At 51.5% G+C, this 20519-nt stretch overlaps 9 protein-coding genes across 9 annotated transcripts; 3 read left to right on the forward strand and 6 right to left on the reverse strand.

Annotated features, from left to right (window-relative positions):
* Positions 1–710: 710 nt before the first annotated feature.
* PMZ80_000879 (uncharacterized protein) lies at positions 711–1340 on the forward strand (the record flags this gene model as incomplete). Its single annotated transcript, XM_064869329.1, has 1 exon — positions 711–1340. The coding sequence occupies one exon, from the start codon at positions 711–713 to the stop codon at positions 1338–1340; it is 630 nt and encodes a 209-aa protein (XP_064734826.1).
* A 523-nt stretch (positions 1341–1863) lies between these two features.
* On the reverse strand, positions 1864–2736 carry PMZ80_000880 (uncharacterized protein; the record flags this gene model as incomplete). The annotated part of the gene is made up of 1 exon (XM_064869330.1): positions 1864–2736. The coding sequence occupies one exon, from the start codon at positions 2734–2736 to the stop codon at positions 1864–1866; it is 873 nt and encodes a 290-aa protein (XP_064734827.1).
* Positions 2737–3431: 695 nt separating this feature from the next.
* PMZ80_000881 (uncharacterized protein) lies at positions 3432–5096 on the reverse strand (the record flags this gene model as incomplete). The annotated part of the gene is made up of 1 exon (XM_064869331.1): positions 3432–5096. One exon carries the CDS (start codon positions 5094–5096, stop codon positions 3432–3434), a length of 1665 nt encoding a protein of 554 aa, XP_064734828.1.
* Positions 5097–5782: 686 nt separating this feature from the next.
* PMZ80_000882 (uncharacterized protein) lies at positions 5783–6352 on the reverse strand (the record flags this gene model as incomplete). Its single annotated transcript, XM_064869332.1, has 1 exon — positions 5783–6352. One exon carries the CDS (start codon positions 6350–6352, stop codon positions 5783–5785), a length of 570 nt encoding a protein of 189 aa, XP_064734829.1.
* Positions 6353–7041: 689 nt separating this feature from the next.
* Positions 7042–7719, forward strand: PMZ80_000883 (uncharacterized protein; the record flags this gene model as incomplete). The annotated part of the gene is made up of 1 exon (XM_064869333.1): positions 7042–7719. One exon carries the CDS (start codon positions 7042–7044, stop codon positions 7717–7719), a length of 678 nt encoding a protein of 225 aa, XP_064734830.1.
* Positions 7720–7732: 13 nt separating this feature from the next.
* Positions 7733–8925, reverse strand: PMZ80_000884 (uncharacterized protein; the record flags this gene model as incomplete). The annotated part of the gene is made up of 2 exons (XM_064869334.1): positions 7733–8611; positions 8662–8925. The coding sequence occupies 2 exons, from the start codon at positions 8923–8925 to the stop codon at positions 7733–7735; spliced, it is 1143 nt and encodes a 380-aa protein (XP_064734831.1).
* Positions 8926–9827: 902 nt separating this feature from the next.
* On the forward strand, positions 9828–13612 carry PMZ80_000885 (uncharacterized protein; the record flags this gene model as incomplete). Its single annotated transcript, XM_064869335.1, has 2 exons — positions 9828–12362; positions 12410–13612. The coding sequence occupies 2 exons, from the start codon at positions 9828–9830 to the stop codon at positions 13610–13612; spliced, it is 3738 nt and encodes a 1245-aa protein (XP_064734832.1).
* A 558-nt stretch (positions 13613–14170) lies between these two features.
* PMZ80_000886 (uncharacterized protein) lies at positions 14171–15499 on the reverse strand (the record flags this gene model as incomplete). The annotated part of the gene is made up of 1 exon (XM_064869336.1): positions 14171–15499. The coding sequence occupies one exon, from the start codon at positions 15497–15499 to the stop codon at positions 14171–14173; it is 1329 nt and encodes a 442-aa protein (XP_064734833.1).
* Positions 15500–18437: 2938 nt separating this feature from the next.
* COX15_2 (Cytochrome c oxidase assembly protein cox15) lies at positions 18438–20238 on the reverse strand (the record flags this gene model as incomplete). The annotated part of the gene is made up of 2 exons (XM_064869337.1): positions 18438–19791; positions 19859–20238. The coding sequence occupies 2 exons, from the start codon at positions 20236–20238 to the stop codon at positions 18438–18440; spliced, it is 1734 nt and encodes a 577-aa protein (XP_064734834.1).
* Positions 20239–20519: the final 281 nt, after the last annotated feature.

Genomic DNA, 20519 nt, shown 5'->3' on the forward strand with positions numbered 1-20519 from the left:
ATTTCGGTGTTAGCGATTCCACAATACCAACGATCGTTAGGTACATAGTAGATGAGAATCTGACTCATATCTGGAAGATAATGGCAGGTAAGGTCTTGGGAAGGGTGTGGACGAACACCAGGTCAAACAGGATGTCGAGAGCATGACTTATAGCAGCCCCTAGACGATTTCCTGCATAGCTATTATTGTGTGTGGGAACAGATGCATATGCGTCGCATGATGAGGCGTCGAAGCTGTGCGCTGGACTGCCCTTACTGGGCGATTGTATTTTCAGCTCACCTGCAACTCCAATTATCATATGACGATATTGGATGGACGATCACAGAGGCTTGTCACATTGTCAACCACTTCCTGCCTCGCTACAAGCTGAAACTTAGGGGACGAATCACTGATATGCTCGACCATGTTCATTACGCTCTACATTACAATGCTGGTCAAATCCTTGAAGCCGTCCTGACAGTGGCGTCCAGCTTGCCTACTGGCTGCCACACCACGAGCACATGTCCAAAGCGACATTTTCTAATGCTTCAATAGCAGAGCTGTGGCTGGCTGATAGACTGGACTGGGCCATGCAAGTCTCAAAGCGCGCCCTGGACGGCTGGAACTGGTCGTATAGCTCTACTTTTGTATTCAAAACTGCCCTCCCAAGCATCAGCGAAGAATTCTTGGATGTACAGTCGTCTAAACATCATCTAGTGCCGTGATCGACAATGTCTGAACCAGCTTCTCAAGAAGCTGCTCCGCCAGCCTATGTATCTGCTCACAGCGGTACGATGAAGCGAGATGCCGATGGTGAGGAATCGAAGGGCGCTCCTGATGGCCGCGACACTCACGAGGATCGCAAAGAAGGGAACTATCAAGATACTGGGCCCTACTCGCAGACTTGGGTCAACTATTCCAGCGTCGTTCTCAACCTAGATGAATGTACTGTCTACGACAATACAAGCCCCTATATCAACATCATCACCAGCCCAGCCTCAACTCTCTCAAAGATCCAAGGTTCGCAAACGCTATCTTTCGAACAGACATGGACTACCGTAAACGTGGATCCTTGCTATGGCCGAGTGGTATGGAAGGATCCAAATACTGGTTGCCGCTACGGTATTACGATCGAACAGGGTATGCAGGTCAGCAGCCTGGGCTGGGCGCCCTATTGGACGTACAAAACAAATGACACCAAAAACGCTGGATACAATGATTGGGTGAACCCGGTGGCTAATCCAGGTGATCCATTCACATTCCCGCCGCAGGCCGGCGACAAGCTAGTCGTCAACACCAAGACGACTGCAGCTCATCATCAGTCTCTTGTGATGACTATCACCATAACCGACGCTAAGTAGCAAGCCTGGTGGTCTCATCATAGGCCTCTGAACCACTTTGGCAGGATTGAGAGGCGGCAATTTCCCCCTGCAAGACCGTTGGCTAGGCCTGGCACGTCCGTCGTTACTCTGTGTTCTTTACGACAGGTGCCAGTCATCAAGGGTTTGCACAGAAGTCTATATGGACTATTACGCGTGGCTATCAGGTCTTTATGTAGGCGTTCCTAATTCGAGATACAGGATGAATAATAGCTCGACCTTCAAAACATTCGTTTTATGATTTGCGGGCAAGATCGCCGCGGTGTCGTAGGTCATAGAACGTGAATTATTCAAGGACCGCTGAAGTCCTAAGAACATTGCGGGCCAATTGGAAGGAACAGTTGTGGGATTTGTTTCTCGTATTGCGTTGAAGAGTGATTGTCAGTCGATCTGGGTAACGCAACAAGGCAGGAGCAACAGGCGTTGGTTCTCGAGAGTCCAGGGCTGTGACTCGAGGCTGAAGATCACAAAAATCGCATGTATGTCTCCATTATTGCTTAGCCGATTATTGACCAGGCTCTTGTCCGCTGCAACGATGTGACCGCTCATGAGTGTGCCAGGCGCACCTGCCTTGTACGTAGTGAGGCGCTTGCGTGAACCCTGACATTCTATGATGATACTCTAGATGGCACTCTCGGAGGACGTCGAGCATATCCGTAGGGTCCAAACCCATGATACTAGTCTCGAACTGATCATCTCTCAGACAGAAAGTAGTCCATGTATTGTTGCCAGCTTCCATACCCCGTTTCAGAAGCGAAGCGACGAACGACCAGAGGAGAAATTGTCGAAGCTTGGAAGTTCGTAGACCGGCTCTCGTCAAGATCGTGATGGTTCCGGGATTGACGAATCGTGTTTTATGGTAGGCAACGAACATATCGGTGATTTTGTTCATAAGGGCTTCGATACCGTATTTGCTGGCTATTACGTATGCTTTGGCTTTTGCTTGGCATTGCTGGAATTCGTTCTCCGATCGTAGCGGATTGGTCTTGTCGAATGTGATGGGGGAGACCGTGTTAGTGTACAGCCAATCGACGAGCTCGGCGATACCTTCTGGGTCGTCGTTGGGGAGATGGATGCAGCCATTGGCGACCATATCCTGAAAATCATTTCTCATATTGAACGGTGCTTTGTCCAGGACGTGCTGCTGGACGGTAAGACAGACCTGATCTGGACCGACGATGAGGTTGATGTTGGGCGAGGTGTAGCGAGAGAGTGGCGAGAGCTCGCGGGTTGGCATATATGATTGTGGAGGCGGTCCGGGCACGACTTCAGAGTATGATGGCGGTGCAACATTGCCTGTATTTGTTTGCAGGTTCGCTAGGTGCGACGAGAGGTCGCTCTTTTTGGTTGTTCGCATGGCTGATGATGATGCACCCATATTGCAACTTTGCTTTCTTGTTTGTATTGTTCACTGGTTTTGACGATGTTGGCAGAAACGACAGAATGGCAATATAGCTTGGGAGGTTATAACTGCAATATTTGTCGAGGAATGTGTGCTGCTGCCTGGAGATGATATTTTGGCATAGTTTGGCGCGCTTGATCATAGTGGCTGTGTGCGCCGTGTGTACCAAATACTGAGCACCCCAAACCAGACCCTATTCAGTCTGGTATAACAGAGACGTCCTTACCAGACACTAGCTCAGTACGCGCTTCATGCAGCTAGTCTTGCCTCATCGTAGCTGGGAGCACGCCGTGATAGTATCTTAGTAGCGACGACCAAAGCAATCACACCCCAGGACCATTTGACAAACGATAACGAACAGTTGTTGGGCCATCACAAATTCCATTGTGCACGGCGTTTACGACCAGTCGCTTGACCTTTTTAGTTTTCCGGGCCAAGAAATCGATTTCAGTCAAAGTCGTTGGCTGCTCTAAATGCTCTGTGCAAGGTCAGTTTGCCAGTGGCATACCACAGCTCGAGGACGATAGGCGCATATCTTGCGAGAGATATGTCCTCGTTCCTAGCACCTGATTCGGATCGTTCTGATGAAATTCGTAGTCCTTAGCCTAGTAGGTGCTTGGATTCTTGTAGTGACGGCAGTGGGCAGCGTGTCGTACCCCGTGCTTGTTGCCTCAGCCTTTCTTCCTGCCCTCGATGACATTCATAACATCGGTGTAACTGTTCTTGTCGCCCTTCCTCTTCTTCCCGCCACGCTTCCTCTTCGCGTCACCTCCTTTCTTGCCGGCGTCCTCTTCATCATCCTCGCCATATGCACCTACGCCTCTCCATTCGCTCAACTTTTGCTTGGTGTCGCCGTCATCGTCGTCATATCGTGTGTCGCCACCGAAGCCCATATCCAGGTCCATATCGTCCTGTCCGGATTGTTGTTGAAGCTTCTTTAGCAAGGCCTTACTGCGCTCCGAACTCTCGGCAGGTCTAGTTGCGACATCCGCATCTGCGTCAGAAACTGCCTCAGCACCTTCTGCTTCCTCTTGCTTCCGAATTTGGGCAGCTCGCTTGATCGCTGCGAGTATCGTTGGGTCGTGTGCTGGAGCTCTCGAAGCTTCCTCGGTCGAATCGGCGGTGCCTGTGGCAAAGTAGTTCCGTGGTTGTGCTGTTGATTTCAGCGGCTTCACCATTTCTATGCGGCTTTCTTCCTCTCCTACTGCCGCCTCCTCCACAGGCTCTCCCTCTTTCTTGGTAACGGGTCCTTTGTCTCCCCCGTCCTCGTCTTCATCGCTGTTAAGACCTGCCAATGGATCGTAGTCCGTCACTCCTCCGAAGATATTGTCGTCCTCTTCGTCGTCGTCCTGCTTTGCGGCTTGTTCCGCTGCAGCCTTCTGTCTCGCAAGCAGTTCGTCAGAGAGATCACCTCCCCATGGTTGCTCCTCGCTCTTCTTCGCAGTGGATGGATCCGGTTCTGGATCAAGCCAGCGAGTCTTTCGCTTGGTCTGTCCATCCTTGCCTGTAATCACCAGAACCTCGCGTCTCCGTCCGTTGATGATCTCTGTAAATTTGTGCTTGTTCGGCTTCTTCGCAGATTCCAGCTTACGGAATTTGGAATGGTCGAGACTCGGTTGAGGCTCTTGGGTTGCCGCCTCTGTAGACGAGAGACCAGGATTCTTGCGGTTCTCCTTCAGTCGCCGGAGAATCTCATTCCTGCTAAGCGTAGCTGTATGTGCTGGTGTCTCGATGTCGGCAGTATCCTGACCCGCCGGATCTGAAGTTTCGGTTTGAGCTGATACTGCGACATCCTTCTCCAGTGCCTTCTCGAGCTCGTCTTCCACATCCACATCTTCTTCTGCGCTCGGTGACTCTTCTGTGACAGCCGTAATTGGAGCTTTGTTTACATCCTCCCCTCTCCTCACCCGCTCAAGCAGCTTGAAATCCAGACCCTTGACAAGATGTGTACTGGACGTGTCACCACCCACACCGAGCTCATCGCGCAGCTTCTCGAAGGTCTCTTGGTCAATCTCCTCATCCTTAACCATCTTCTCCAGCGCCTTGAGTCGTTCCTGTATGCCTTCTCCCGCATCTTCCTGCTCTTTCAGCCTTTCTTTCGCTCGGTCGGTATAGCCACTTGCGAATTTCGTTCCCTTAGGCGCAGCATTCGACCTAAATTTCTTCTGTGGTGGTTGTCCATCTTGTCCTCGACCTGTATGATCAGCAACCTGTTTCGCAAAGTCACCGCGGCTGCCATGGTTAGGCTTCAGCGATCGAGGTGTCATGGGAATGAAAGATCTGGCTTTGGAGCCGAGGGCCATGGGCTTCTTGAAGCCATTTTGGTCAGATGGCATGTTTGCAACGCTAAGAGATAGTTGCTGCCTACTCTCCGGTCCGGAGGCTGGACACTGATGGCTTTGGTAACGCTACTGTATGCTGGGCGAGATGAAGCAAAATGTTATCGCATACGTTGATTGCGGCGCGCATTTGCAAGCGCATACCACAGATCACTGTGATCAGCTTCACTCTCGCTGCTCATGTGCCATTAACACTGCTTAGCACAATTGCAAGACACGTGTTAGTGGTGTCGAGCTACAAGTTGTGTTGTACTAGAACAAAATAAAAATTAGTTTCGATCTGGCGAGGCCTCGGCAAGCTTGGAGGGTTGTCATAGGACTGCCTGGCAACTTCCTCGCCAGTAGCATGTCACCTTCCTCTGTCCTTCTCATCGTTAACTTACACTCATGAGCTGCTCATGCCAGTGTAGCAAATTCGAGGTGTCTGCTTTTCTGACACGCGGCTTCCTCATGTCTCGTTGAGTTGACGGAGCTTCCCGTAGCACGTCAATGCTGTCTATCAAGGGCGAGTCTGAAGTCCGGGACGCAGTTGCATCGTGAATCAGATCAAAGGCAAGTGTGTGGTACAGCGTTGTGTTCACATTCATGGAAGCTGCATCCACTGGGAAATTCGGAAAATCTACTGGTACTCCCTTTCTGGCTAGAAGGACAATTCATCGATGTTGATGAAACTTGCGGCGGAGTCAAGCGACCGTTGCCCTCCTCCCACCAGTAAACACTCTACTCAGCCTCCTCATCCGTCCCTCCTTCTGGCTTTTCTTCGTCTCAACCCTCGACATCTCATCCGCCGCATTACCCCCCGCGTTTCCCGGTTCCACACCATCTACATGTCCACTGTCTTTTGGAACTCCTACCAACGTCCTCCTCCTCTCCTGCTCCCTCCGCTCGCCCTCCTTACGTAACCTCCTCTCCTCCCTCAAACTCAACCTCGCCTTATATTCATCCGCAGTCTTCCCTCCATACCACCCATGTAACGTGTGCTCATGGGTCTCCATATGCGACTTCCGTTCCGCGAACTCGTTAAGAGCAGCGAGATATGATTCGCGTGAGGCGAAGCCGCGTTGAATATGGGTCGGGGCTGTGATTGTTGTTGCGTCGCTAAGGACGGAGGTGATGCTAGGGGCTATTGATGGTGGTCTTGAGGGGCGGGAGTTTTGGGTGGTTGATGTTGATGAGAGCAGGTGAGTCGTTGAGTCTGTTGAGAGGCGGGAGGGTGGTGAGGTGATGGTGCTCATGATTCCGGTCGTACTCATCGCGATGCCAGTGTTCTCGTGAATGAGCTTGTATCGTTTAGGCTAGAGTAAATATATGTTTTGGCACTTCTATATTATTGTATAAAGGACCCGAGCCTATTTAGATCAGTCAAATGAGGCGAATTCGTTCTTGGTACTATGTATCACGAGATTCGTTCCTTCAGCCGCGATGCTGCACGTTGTAACTTGTTCATGCAGGAACAGAAAGCCCATTCCTGATCATCTTTGGTCATGATGTTAGACATGGCGGTTTCGAAGTCAGATGGTGGATAGTACAACCAATAGAGTGCCGGAACTTCTGCACGTGCGGATGCCCGGGCCTTTCTTCAGTAATGATAGAATATGTTCTTGGCCAAACTTTGGTGGAATTCTGGACCTTCAAACATGGTCCGCCAGAGTCTGCCATTGAAAATCTTCGACACAGCGTGATATGGTAATTCTGAATAGAAAGAAACGGTCTTGCTCATCTCTTACGAAGATGAACACCTGCTCGTTTAAGCGAAACGCGCTATCACATGATCTGCACGCTTATAACGTTGGCGCAACGTGGAACCAAAAATGTCTCCCGCCTTATATCGACAATCTGCGTTGTGAGCACAAGACCTTGACCAAGCAGCACGATCGTTGACATTGATTGAAATCTCCCCCTTTCCATACACTGATAGCTGTAAGCACAGTTGCGAACCAAGATGTTCGATCCAGCACAATATCATGCTCTGACGGGTGAGCAGGCCGATCTGGTCCGGCAAGTTGCAAAGTACACAGAAAAATATTTCCAAGACCCAAAGTTTGACGCCTCGCATGACTTCAATCACGTGCTGAGAGTGACTGCCATTGCAATCAAAATTTTGGAGCAGGAACAGCGACGGACCAAGTCAGCTTATGATGCCCTCACCGTGATCCTCGGCGCGCTTATGCACGACATTGACGATAGGAAGTATCGGTCTGCTCAAGTAACAACTGTACCCGAGGCGCAGCGAGAGCTTATCCGCTTGGGCCTGAGTGAGATACTCGCTCAAAGGATCCAAGCACTGATCGATGGTGTGTCGTACACGTCAGAGGTTAAGAATCCTCAGAAAGTGCGCGACCTGATCATCACCATTCCAGAACTTGCCATCGTTCAAGATGCCGATCGACTCGATGCTATTGGAACTATTGGCGTGGGTCGCTGTTTCGCATATGGAGCTGCGCAGACTGCTCGGGATCTCTCTGGGACTATTGATCATTTTGATGACAAGCTGTTCAAGTTGGAGGACATGATGAAGACGGAGCCAGGTCGTCAACTGGGCGCCGAATACACTGCCAGGCTGAAGCGGTTCAAGACCTGGTGGCAGCAAGAGATGGATTTTGCAGGGAGTTTACCATGAACAAGGCAGCCTTTCAAGTGACCTCTGCCTCACCTGGCTCGCCTAGGTCTTCATCGTCTTGTGTGGTGGCAGTACCTGTGTTTGAAGGCGCGACAGATCCTACTCTTGGTGGAGGCGCAGCGGGTGTGCCTTTTCTCGAAGGTGCAGAATCTCGTTCTGCACTTTTCTGGGCACCTTCGGCAAACATATCGTCGAAGCCTGGCACAGCAGCATGGCGGGTTTTCTTGTGTCTCCCACCTGCAGCTCGACTTGGAGGAGGAGCGTTAGGGTTCATCATTGGAGGAGGAGCGAGGGGTGCGGCTGCTGGTTGAGAAAGTAATTCAGGGATCGGTTGCTTCTCAGAAAAGGTGTTGTTGTACGTCTCCAAGCTCTTCCGGTCTGCATCGAACATGTTCTCACCTGGAGCTTGCACCTCCTCACCAAGGCCAAGTGGCAGTCTATGCAGGGCACCATAGCCAAGGACTGCTCCCAGGGCACCTTCACCTCCCCAGCCCCTCCTTGGTATCAGCTCAACTTCTCGGACCACATCAAACTCAGAATTGTAGACCCATAGCGTTAGGCTTCTATTCAGATGATCTTCCACGAGTTCGCCCAGTGCGCCCTCTCCTCTTAACGCCCCACTCGGCGAGCCCAAGATGTAGTCGCTGTGTGGTAGAAGTCCAGCTTGATGTGCAGGCGAAAGAGGTGATGGTATCGTCAAGACGTGCCATATGTTTTGGGTTGAGTTCAGGGGTGCTAGCTGTAACGTGAGGCCGAGGGACTGTAGATCATGCGGTATCGGGACAGTAATCGAGTGTGTCCTCTGGCCCTTTGCACTCCATAGCTCGAAGGAGCATTGTGCCCCTGCGCAATTCCGTACTTCAGTCAGAAAGAGGGATGGATCGGGATTGTCCTGCTCGCGCATTAGCAACGGGTCAGAGTGAGAGAACCTGGGTCGCGCACAATGTAGCGACCGTTGAGCCCTATCACGAAGTCGAACCATGGTTCCAATGGCAGATCTGGGTTCGTGTTGCGCAGGACTTGAAAGCCGTATGAAGTGTCATTCGCATTCTGAGATTGGTTTTGAGGTAATGGTTCTGCGTCCAGGCGCGAGATGAACCTGTTCAGAGCACCAAACATTGTACCAGTGTCTTCCAGACGAAAGTTCAAGAGCACCTGAGACGAGAGAGTATCGTTGCTGGGAATATCAGTAGTCGACCTGTCCATTACTGCTTGGTACATGTTTGCTCACTTTGCACGTTGTCTTCGGAGTCCTACTTAATGCTCGACTCCACTTCACCGATCATATGTTAACTCGTGCTTGAAGTTTTCGAGTCGAAGCGTACTTCATGCAATACTTCCGGGCGACCAACTTTGTCCGTGTGCTTCTGCTCAGACTACAAAGCCGACCTGAACGGGACTCTAGTTGATTATGCTACGCGCACAGCTTAGGGGACATGTGCTCCTGTGATGCTTCCAAAATGTGCTTCTACATCACATGCAATTGCTCACCATAACAACTCGTTTTCAGGCGCCGAAGTCGACATAGCTTTTACGTTCTTTATGAAGCGAGGCTTACCTCTCCTGCATGGAATGATGCTCTTTCAAGCCTTCATGATCGAGCTGTACGCGCGTGGTCAAAGGTGGATACATTAACCGCTGCCAGTGCTTGTGTCAATTCGAAACATGGTTGCGGCCACCCTTATTGGTAAGCCTTCCATCCACAACGACTAACCAGCCATCCTTAACTCACCATTCTATCGCGCGTGTATTTCGAGATCATTGTAATCTGCAAAGGTATAGTCCAGGCCACTATGTCTGGAGGCCCAAGAAGCTCGCGTCTGAGAGATGCGCTTGCCTTGTCTCGGGGCTTATGCGGCCACCTCACGGCTGGCAGCGTGAGCTCAAAAGCCTTTGCTAGAGCATGCTGTTCAATCTTTCTTTGTACGCCCAAGCTCTTCAAATCCTGCAATAGCCGGCGGCGACGTTGAATAGGCACAGCAGTTCTCCATCGATATTTCCAGCCTAGAAAAGACGACGGCGGGCTCGATCGTCGGTACTCGACCTTACACAGACTCGTAGCTATGCCTACCAACCACGTTTCCGAAGCGGAACGCGATTTACTCACGATGCAGACACCCCCCATCTCGAACAGTGTTGAAGGGACAAAAGCAGTTTTCGGCTCTTGCGCGAAGAGGCCGAAGAACAGGCTTTTATGGGCTTTGAGCATGTCACTTACTGCTATCTCTGCGCTGCTCGCCCTGGCTTGGTACTTTTCAAGGATGCATTCTGGCTTTAGTTTTACGGTCGTCAGTCAAGGTGTTCTCACCTATGCGCCAACCGCCGTCATGGTCGTCCTTGTTGCAGGATGGCGGCAGATCGATTATGAATGCAAGACCACGGCGCCATGGATGGAATTGAGCAATGGGCATGCTACCGCATCGAAATCGGTAATGCTTGACTACATTTCTACATTTCAAGCCCTTAGCTTCTGGTCATCGATTCGCAATGGACACGGTACAGTCGCCCTTGGCATTGTGGGCTTCGTCCTATTGAAAGTTGCGACCATTGCCTCAACCGGCCTGCTCATTCTTGAGCCACACACACAATTCTCTGAGCTGAACGGCACGGTCAAAGAGACGTTCGATGGGACACTCTACAACTTCTCTGACCTCAGTTTGAATCAAGACCAATCGCCTGTCTACACAGCGTACGGTGTTCTCGCCACTGGCCTTGACGCACCTACTAGTACCTCGGATGACGCAGCGTACGCAGCTTTCGACTTGCCCGAAACCTTGATCAACAACTCCACTTTCTCAATAGTCGTGGATGCACTCTTCCCAGAATTCACATGCCAGCACGCAGATGTGAGCGTCGACTTGCTACCAGGTAACTCTACGGATATCAACCCAAAGCATCAGATCCGACTATCATCGTCAACCTGTGAGAACAGCCCCGGGCCAATTTATGCGCTCAATCCGGCACTCTTTGTATGTCCCCCGCGTCAATTAAGTGGAACCATCAACGAGGTTAAGTGCCAAGACGAAGACGAATCAGGCCAAAATAGCTGGAACCTGATAACCATGACCGACATGCGATACCAGCAGACGTTGAATACAAGCAATGACCTCGAAGTCTCCGATGAAACTATCCCAGTGGACTTCTCGACGGAGGTCGCTCAGATTTCGAGCATCTTGTGCAAAATATCCTATACCTCAGGCAGCTTGAACATTTCAGGAAGCGCGAACCCGGTGTCCAACAAATTGCATACCGAGCGCATTCCCGAATCTGCTCCAGGACCACTAGAGAACTTTACGGATGCAGATCTGAACAACATGGTGGATTTAGTCTTGTCAGCGACAAGCGGCATGTTTGGCTCATCACTGGACAACGAGTACTCGCTCGAGTACCCTAATACGATGCTTAAACTCATGGCCGCTCAAGGGTCGAATGGGTACGAAGGCTTAATATCAAACCAGGAATTTTTCATGAAGGCGGCGAGTCGAGCGTACAAGCAAGTTGCCATCCAAGTGCTACACCAACACCTGTTGCGTAATGCTCCGCGCGGGACGCCAGTCCACGTCTCGTATTCCGTTGCTTCTCTTCGAGTTACCGAAATGTCGGCTTGGCTCATGTTTGGTCTTTTTATGGCCGCAGTTTGCATTAGTGTGGTCCTATTGTTCGCTAGGTCAAAAAGGAATCTGAACGTTCAAGCGCAGACCATGCTACAAACTGCACAACTTGTGGGTACAAGCACCAGCCTGCACGCGTTGTTCGCGGACACGGAAGGCAAAGCTGAAGCCGATCTGAAGAGGACCTTGGCCGACTATTCATTCAATGTGACTTTCGATAGAGCCGACAAGGGTTTCGCAATCACTGCAGGGGCCGTCAAAGGGACTCCTCCAGTCGAGCACGAGGCCCTGGGCCCTGAAGTCGAAGGATGGTGGAAACAACTCACAGCTAGTCGCTGGTTCCTTTGTCTTACTTTCACCTACGCAGCCTTGTTGATCTGTGCGCTTGAGGCCCTGCAACGGCTGTCGTCGGGTCGAAACGGCTTTGTAGCTGTATCATCTGTGCATGGGATTTGGAGGACAACGATCACTCACTTCCTACCAGCGTTGGTCATGGTCCTCCTTGCGACCATGTTCAACTGCATAGACTTCAACGTCATGCTGCTCTATCCATATCATCAGCTGAAGTCGTCCATGCCTACGACAGCCTTGGAAAGAAGGCCGCCTCTTCGCCAACTCCCAGTCGTGTCCTTCTGGCATGCGGTCCTCAACCTCGATTATGCCATGATCGGCTCAGCAATTGCAGCTTTCGTAGGTGCACTGCTGACGATTGTTGTATCTGGTCTGTATTCTATCAACGCGGTCCCCTCGCCAACAAGCGTCAGTGTCGAGGCCGTCGACATCATGAATGCTAGCTGGACAGACAGCCTAATCAACGATGGTGGTGCTGCAATAGCGCTGAGCTTGACCGAAAACCTCAATCTCTCTTATCCGCAAGGCACCTATGGAGAGCTATACTTGCCACAACTTCAACTGTCCAACGTTACGAATCAAGCTGGCTCAAATGCCGAAGCAACTCAGCTTTTCGAAGTCCCCCTAGTTGGATTCCGAGCCAACCTCAACTGTGAAACAGCAGCACCTGGAGAATACAACGTCAGCATCTCCCGAAATCGTATTCTGCAGACTGCTCTCGTAAGCAGCACATACCCGCTGCCATCAAACTGTCTTCGTGGAGGACCGGGGGAAACGGCTCCGAGCTCTTTTTCCAGTATACCTTCAGCATTGCTACGAACGAGACAGAAACCTACCTTGCCAAGGTGCTCAATCTTCACGTGGGACCATATGACGATGTGGCCGGCACGAGCGCGGGAGAGCTATCAGATTCTGGTCAAATCGACAACCCACCAGGCTGCCCTTCGCTTGCGTTCATCTATGGCTATCTCGGCCCCACCGAGCTAGCAGAAACCGGTTCCGATGGTGCTTCTATCGCTGTTCAAGTGTGTTACCAGGAACTCCACAGTATAGATATCAATGCGACTTTTCAAGGTCCGAACATGGAGCTTCCGAAGACGAATGTCTCAGTGTCTGCCAATGAAAGTTCAACACAATTGCTGCGTGTACCTGCGTCGGATTCAATCGCTTTGGGCACAGCAACGAGTGAAACAGCGTTCCCATTTCGTATCCAATCGCATTTTGACAATTCCTTGGCGTTTTTCAACGACACAAGTAACACTTTCGGTGGTAGCACTAACCACAAAACCGTTATCGATCGATTCTTCCAAGGCGTGTTCTTTGGTAGATATCCTATGCCAATAGAGACATTGAAGCTTACATCTCAGTCTGATTTCGATCAGTTACAACAAGGCATTCAAGGTTTATACAGAAGATACATGGCCCAAGCCATGTCTCGAACAATGAGGTCTAACGCTGAAAGCTTGTCAGAGGCGGAGCAGCAAGAAAGGGATGTTTCACTAAATTTCTCTGGGATGTTGGTGAGTGGCGACGGTGCTTCCGAGGATCGTCTGGTACAGCACCAGACGCCAAAGTTGATCTTGCAGTGCATGATAGGGGTCATGATCGCTGGTGGCGCCGTTGCTGTCACCACTATGCAGCTGATCGATCTGTTACCAGCCGATGCAAACCCATGCACAATCTGGGGTCAGATGAGTCTGTGGGCAGGTAGTACCTGGTGCACGGACAGCGATAATACGGAGGAAGTGACGACAGTCACATCTTCGATCTTCAAGCACAGCCACTCACAATCTGTAGTTGTCGAGACATATGCACCGGAGCATTCTATTCAGAGACTGTTCAAGCTGGGGTGGTGGACGACGAGGCTCACTCAAGGTGGTTTTGGCAGAAGATACGGGATAGATGTTGTGCCGGGCACCTATCGATCGTGATGATTGAATATGTACGTATAAATCTTCTAAATGACCTAATTATTCGGCCTCGATTCTTCGAACATCCATAGCACCAGCGACAACCCGTCTATCGCTTTCACTCCAGTGCGAGAAAACTGCGGAATGTTGAACAATTCATTTTCACATAGACTGGGGGCAGGCGCGGCCGCATTGATAGCAAGCTCTTTCCGCAGGTGCAACCTGAGTGAGAGATTTCCGCAGGGACAAGCACTTTTCCCTTAATGTGATGGCATGTGTTTGTTTTGTATCTAGCATACGAAATTTGCACTTCTATTCATGAAAGGGTAAATATGTGGAGTCAAACGTTGTTTATTGGGCTTCCCTCCCAATGTCTATATGGGCGCTAATTCGATCATAGATCATACATCGTGAACTTTTTCACAGAGCTGTCACCTTTTGTACCTGCGGACTATCCACTTCCAGTTCGAACGCGCCAATGCCAAAAGCTAGAACTCAAGATTCCGGCCAACACCAAGCATAAATCACACCAAGTTTTTGTTCAAGAAAAGAGAAAGGTTCTCAGATAAGTTGCCTTGTCTATGCTGAGCCAGCGTATGCGGACCCAAGCGAATTCAGCTTGCCGCTCGTAAGCATGGTGCCCTCGGAGGCCATGAAGGCAGCATATCGCTCGACAGCTGGGTGGGAGTCCAGGTATGGAACAGCTTCCTTCATGAAGGCAGCTTGAGCGTCGGCAGAACCTTCTGGCTTGAACTCGGTAAGCCACACTTTGTTGATGCCTTGTGCGGCGGCCGCATCCACGACGTCCTGAACGTGCTGTTTGAAGTAGTCGAAGCTATCGGCAGTAGCGTACCAATGGAAAGCGACGAAGTCGACTGGACACGCACCAGCACACTCCTCGAACCACTTGTTCAACCATGGAATGCCCATCAGTGGGCTCTGGCTGTCACCGTTGGTCACAGCCGGGGAGCCAATCTTGACCTTGCCAACTAGATCCTTCATACCACTGATGTGCTTCTCGGCTGCAGTCTTGGGGTCGATGTTTGCTTGCTCTCCGAGATCAGGCTCGTTGAAGGACAGAACATGGGTGGCGCTTCCAGCTCTGGAGGCGAAGCTGGAGACATCGTTGAGACCCCACATCATAGGGACGAATTCGACGCCGTTTCCGATTGTGCCTGCTGCAGATGCACCCCAGTTGTATGACCATGAGACAGCGCTGCCGAATGCAGAAACCAAGCTGGCATCGTTGAAAGAGATACCACGCTTTCCGCCTGAGGAACCAGTGGGCGGTGCGACGGCGGAGGCGGACGCAGAAGCGGAAGCGGAGACTGAAGCTGAAGCACCGGCAGACTTGGAGGAGCTTGTCTGCGTTGCGAAAGTCGTAGATGGGTTGGAAACAGATGGTGCAGAGCTTGAGGGCATGGAAAGGCTACCTGTGGCGGCAGATGACACAGAGCTGGAAGGCATCGAGTAGCTGCCAGTGGCAGCAGGAGCAGAGCTTTCGCCCCAGTTACCGCCTCGTGTTCTCGACTGACCATAAAAGGCACCCGCGCTGACGCTGTTACCCTCGATAACCTTGGTCTCAGCAATATCCGCGGCGGAAGCCGTGACTGTTACGAAGTTGGTCGAGGTCTCGGTCGCGACGCTTGTGCTCACACATGACGAGTCTGTTGCGACATTGCCGAAGGTATTTGAGACTGGCAGGATGCTGTAATCGCCTGTTGGGGCGTAGACGCTCTCGGTGTCGTTTCCTGCTGGGAATGGTCTGCCGGTTCCGGTAGGTCGAACACCGGCATTGCCAGTTCCGTGGAATCGAGAGTGATGCTGGAAGTCAGCTCGCTTGTGGAATGGGGTAGCGAGAGCCGCTGAGGCTGACAAAGCAAAGAGAGCAAGGGTCTTGGACTGCATCTTGTATGGTATTGTTTTTGATGTTGATTGTGATGTTGTTGTTGGTGGATTGTCCTGATGTTGTTTCGAGAGCTAGCTCGGGAGTCGATTGGTTCTACCGGAGAAGGAGTGTGGGAAATGTGTCACGAGCTTGGCTCAAGTGAGTGTAAATCTCTAGGACTAGCCTGAGAGGATTGAAAAGAATGGAGGTGTGCGGTGTGTTGCACAGAACGTGTGAGACGATTGCAGAAGGGAAGGTAAGCTGTTGGGACAAGAACGAGAGTACACCAGGAGAAGGGTGACAGCCATATATCTCAGATCCTACCGCCTTGCGAGTCCAGGAGAACCATGGTGGGCATGTTTCACGGTGTTTCTTTTCCTCTAAACAGCTGTGGAGGTTGGGACGGTCTAGATGGGAGTGAGGGAACCGTTTCGAATTGTCATTTCATGTGCCTCTCCTGCAGCGACAGGCGAGGGAGCAGCTGAAAAACGCTGTAAGATACGTTGTCTCCTGCTGTTCGGATGGCGGACATGGGCAACGCAGATATGCCTGTCAGAGAAGACGCCTTCAGCTCCACTAACAAGCCAAAGCTGTCACTGAAACGGACCAAGCGAGCCACAAGGCCTTGGGCCATTCCGGACTGGGAGGCTCGGGTCAGCAAACAGTGGAGGCAGCACTCGTGGCCTTGACCCGACTGGACGTTCTTCCCGTCTGGAAAGGGGTCAAGATCTTGGATCTGACCAAGTGTCAAGCATGCCATGCCGATCGTCAGAACGCCAACAACAGCCGGCGTCTGATAATTGAGCTTGATCTCAAACTCTCAACCAATGACATCGTGATAAACACACTGAAACAAATGTTGCTGTGCCTAGAGCCGGCGCTAATGTAAGGTACGAGAACTTTTTCTCTAGTCCACTGCGACGTCCCTTGCCGGGATCATCGCAGCGTCAACGACTTCACTTTATCGCAGCTGTCAACCAGTTGACGGACGTGCGCAAATGCTATCATATACGAGTCATACTTGTACAACCCAAGACCCGGCGTTGACGCTGCCAACCTCTGGAACGCCGGCCAAGTTTCTTGGCCTACTTGGCCTGGAGCATTGCAGATGAAGTCCGCAGCGTTTCCTTGCTTGCTAAAAACATGTTGTTTTCGCAGCATGCTGGCGGCTCGTGCTCGTGTTGTGTTTCAGTGCTTTGTGACCGGACAAGGTAGGTGGTACGAACCGACCGGCCATGTCTAGCAGTGGTAGCCCTGCTCGGGCAGCTAACCCATCTAGCGAAACGGCCGAGCGAGCCTAACAACGCAAATGTTAGCCGAACGCTACCTCAACAACTCCATGTGGTAAGGATCATGTTCGCACCCCAACGACGCCCTGATAGAGTCCGAGAGTGCTTGTCCGCTATCAAAGTTTTCAATATCCTATCCACACGGTCCCGTCGGAAATATGATCAACGGCCACGAACTGCAAATTGTTTCAGGGCGGTCGACTAGAACGGCCTTGAAGCAAACAACTCGCTGAGAGCAGAAATTTGATGAGACTACCCACATCTCTAGACACGTCTTCAGCGCGGCCCATATCGTTGTCTACGGAAATCTCACGATCGCAACCCAGGTCATCGATACCCAAACTCTAACCGCCGGAACAGAGTACGGCCAGTATGAGATACGCTCTGTAAGTGCTGATAACGCTGGCAACCCAACCAAAACCTAGACACAACTGCATGGCTTGAGCCTCGTCATCGGCCACGTATGTCCAGCGAACTCGAGTTATGTTACCAAACTCTTCGTACGGTTCACGTGGAGCCACGTCGAGCTGCTGTTGCCAAGCTGGCCCAGGTTTGTCTGTGCATTTGCCATGATCTCCGTTCACCATCAATGCCAAGTGTTGTACTACCGGATAGCACCATCGCGGCACGGAGTGTGCTCTACAGGGAGCTTGCCTCTCGAGGTATCCGTTCATATGCAAGTGAGAGCACGTATGTTGCGTTGTCCGAACAATTCCCATAATCCTCGTCGACCTCTCGAACATGACCTCTGGTGCCACCATTGTCGATGTCCCACTACACCGTTTTGATTCGCGGTCCTCGACATGACCCTCCTCGATGATACACTCCTGAACTTCATGGCTACGCCCGCCTCTTTGATCCTTTGCTCGGTTGCGCCTCTCCGGGTTCTGAACGAAGCACACCCTCCAGATCCCGAACATACGGTGTTGCCGTCCCTAACCACAAATAGGCAGGTTAAGCGTACAGTAAGCGGCAAGACCGTATGTCCAGGATCTGACACTCCTCAGCTGACGGGCTGCATCTGCCGCTCGAGCAATATACCCTCCTCCTTCTCAACAACCTGATCGCGACTTCTCGACGGAGCCGATCGCGCCTTCCTTCCTCTACCAAACTTGCACCTTCCTCCTTTACTGATTGCGCCTTCCTTATCTGCCGGGCCGTTCCTTCCACTTTTACTCGATCGCGCCTTCGTACTTTTCGGTTCGCACTTGCCTTGCTCGCAGGGTCGCACCTTCCTCGTCTATCGGAACGCTCTTGCCTTGGCCCAGGAATTGGATCGCTCTTTTCTTCTGGAACGATCGCGATTGCCTTGTTTGCTCACCGGTTCGCACCTTCCTCATCATGGACCATGGGTCGCACCTTCCTCAAAGGTCGATCGTTCTTGCTTCATCCATTGGATCGTACCTGCCTCTTCCAAAGATGCACATCCCATCTTATGTAATCAGATACTCCTCTGTCGCTGGACACCTGGAGCACCGGCTGTCGACTTCCATTCCTCGCGCATAGCAATTCGTATCTCGATATCATCTTCCTGAGAGCATAACATATAAATCTAATATGTGACAGCCTGCCGTCCTGACCCATAGATATGTCCATTGGAGTAGAAATGTACATCTCACACTGTTGATACAGATGTCTATAGAAACACAAAGCTTGAAGTGCATACCGTTCAGCAGCTCCTCACAATAGGCACGACCATGCCGCGCTGTTGCCGCCTGAGGAACTCCATCTGATCCTCTCTTAGCATCAGTCGTTCCTCTCTTCTCTTTTCATCTTTCTGCTCTTGCACTTTGCCAGCCAAAAACATGCTGCCCAGTGCAGTCGCGGCTGCTGTACCGATGCTTGCTTGCATAACAGGTACGGCTTGACCCTGACCGTAGTTGGGCTTCACCTTTTCAATGCCAGGAAAACTGTACGACGTCTTCTGCCCCATAGCTTGTCCCGCTCTCTTCCTCAACACCTCAGCAGCAACCTTCGGAAACCAAATCCTCGAGCCCAACACAGTCGTCCACGTCAAAAGCGCCAGCGCACCCGCCTGATGCGCCGACGCAAGTGGTATAGGCACCATATAAATGAGCGTAGAAATCCCCAAAATAACCTGCAACCACACAAACCCGACCACCCCATGAACACCCTTCTTCGCCGCCCGCGGCAAATACTCCCTCAACGTCCTCGAATACCTCGTCCACGCCCAAAGCGCATGTACAGCCACGAACGTCGTCGTCGCAAGAATCCGATGATCAAGCTGCACCAAACTCGGGTTCTCCAGCATATTCCTCCAGACCAGATCCCTATTCGCCCCACTCGCATCATGACTGTAGAACGGATCAAACAGCTCCTTCACCGGCGGCGTAAGTCCCAACCCCATATACGGAAACTCATTATAGATTAAGCCTGCATCTAACCCCGCCACCAACGCCCCAGACATCGCAGTCGTAAACGTCAGTCCCAACAACGCCGCAACCGCGATCTTAAACGGCCGCAACGCCGGGTTCCTTAGCATATACAGCGTACCCGCGGCCTTCTCACCCTGTCCGTGTACAATCTTATTCGTCCGCAATATATCAAGACCACACCACAACATACTCAGGTACGCCACGAACGCTGTCCCCAAATGCGCCGCAAGCCGATACTGACTCACCCGCGGCACATCCCGTCCTGGCCTCCGATCCGCACTCAAGAAGTCATCTTTCAGTCCAGATTTGACCATCCACCACCCCAGGAACCCCTGGAATCCAATCAGCGCTGCGATCCCTCCCAACTTCGGAACCATATTCTTTGACACGCGTTTCGTAGCGATGAAATATGCGGCTGGTAGGACGAATGATAGTCCTACGAAACGGCCCCATATGCGGTGGATCCATTCCATCCAGTAGATGCTTTTGAATTCTTCGAGGGTCATTTGGGAGTTGAGGATGAGGAATTCGGGGGAGGCGCGGTATTTGGCGAATTCGTGGGACCAGTCGGCGTGGGACATGGGTGGGAGGGAGCCGGTTACGGGTTTCCATTCTGTTATTGAGAGGCTGTGGTAGCATTGCATTAGTTGTGTTGTTGACCATATGATGTAGATGCATTGATCTTGGTGCTTACCCTGACTCCGTAAGACGTGTAAGACCGCCGAAGACGACAATGCCGAAGACGCTGGCTGCGCTTGCGAGAAGCCAGTATGCGACTGCGTTGGAGGATGTTTCTGGAAACCTCGAGCCCGATTTCTTGACGGCGGTTTCTGCTTGTGCTATTGCTTCTCGTAGTTGTGCGGATGTTCTGAAGCCGCGCTGGCATGACGTAGACGTCAGGCGATACTGTGCCCGTGCATTCTTGAAGTCTTGTGTGTATAGTCGTTTAGCATTCGAGGATATGCAGTGGCGTGAGGATGGAGCGACAGATCGTGCTTGACACGAGAAGTACCGCCGCGAGAGGTTCGGTGCGGCTTCTCGTAGGGCATGTCTGAAGCTTGCGGTTGCGAACATTGTGCTAGCTGGCACCTCAAGATGAGTTGTGCAGCATGAGTACAGAAAGAGACATTTGAGGGTGATGAGGTCTACGACATGTGCTCGGAGCAGTTTGGTCCGAACTCCGGCTGACCTAAATGAGCCTACCTGCAATTTTATATCACACCACTACAGTAGACGAACACTTGGATGCGGCAAGGAGAGAGAGTCAGATCAGGTGTTCTTCAATATTGTTCAATTGGTTCACGCTAATATTCACAGGGGTATCATAGTCATCAAGTCCGCCAACGCAAGCAATC

Source organism: Knufia obscura, assembly GCF_036327395.1.
Source record: "Knufia obscura strain CCFEE 5817 isolate CBS 148926 chromosome Unknown scaffold_1, whole genome shotgun sequence".
In the NCBI taxonomy this organism is placed as follows: Eukaryota; Fungi; Ascomycota; class Eurotiomycetes; order Chaetothyriales; family Trichomeriaceae; genus Knufia; species Knufia obscura.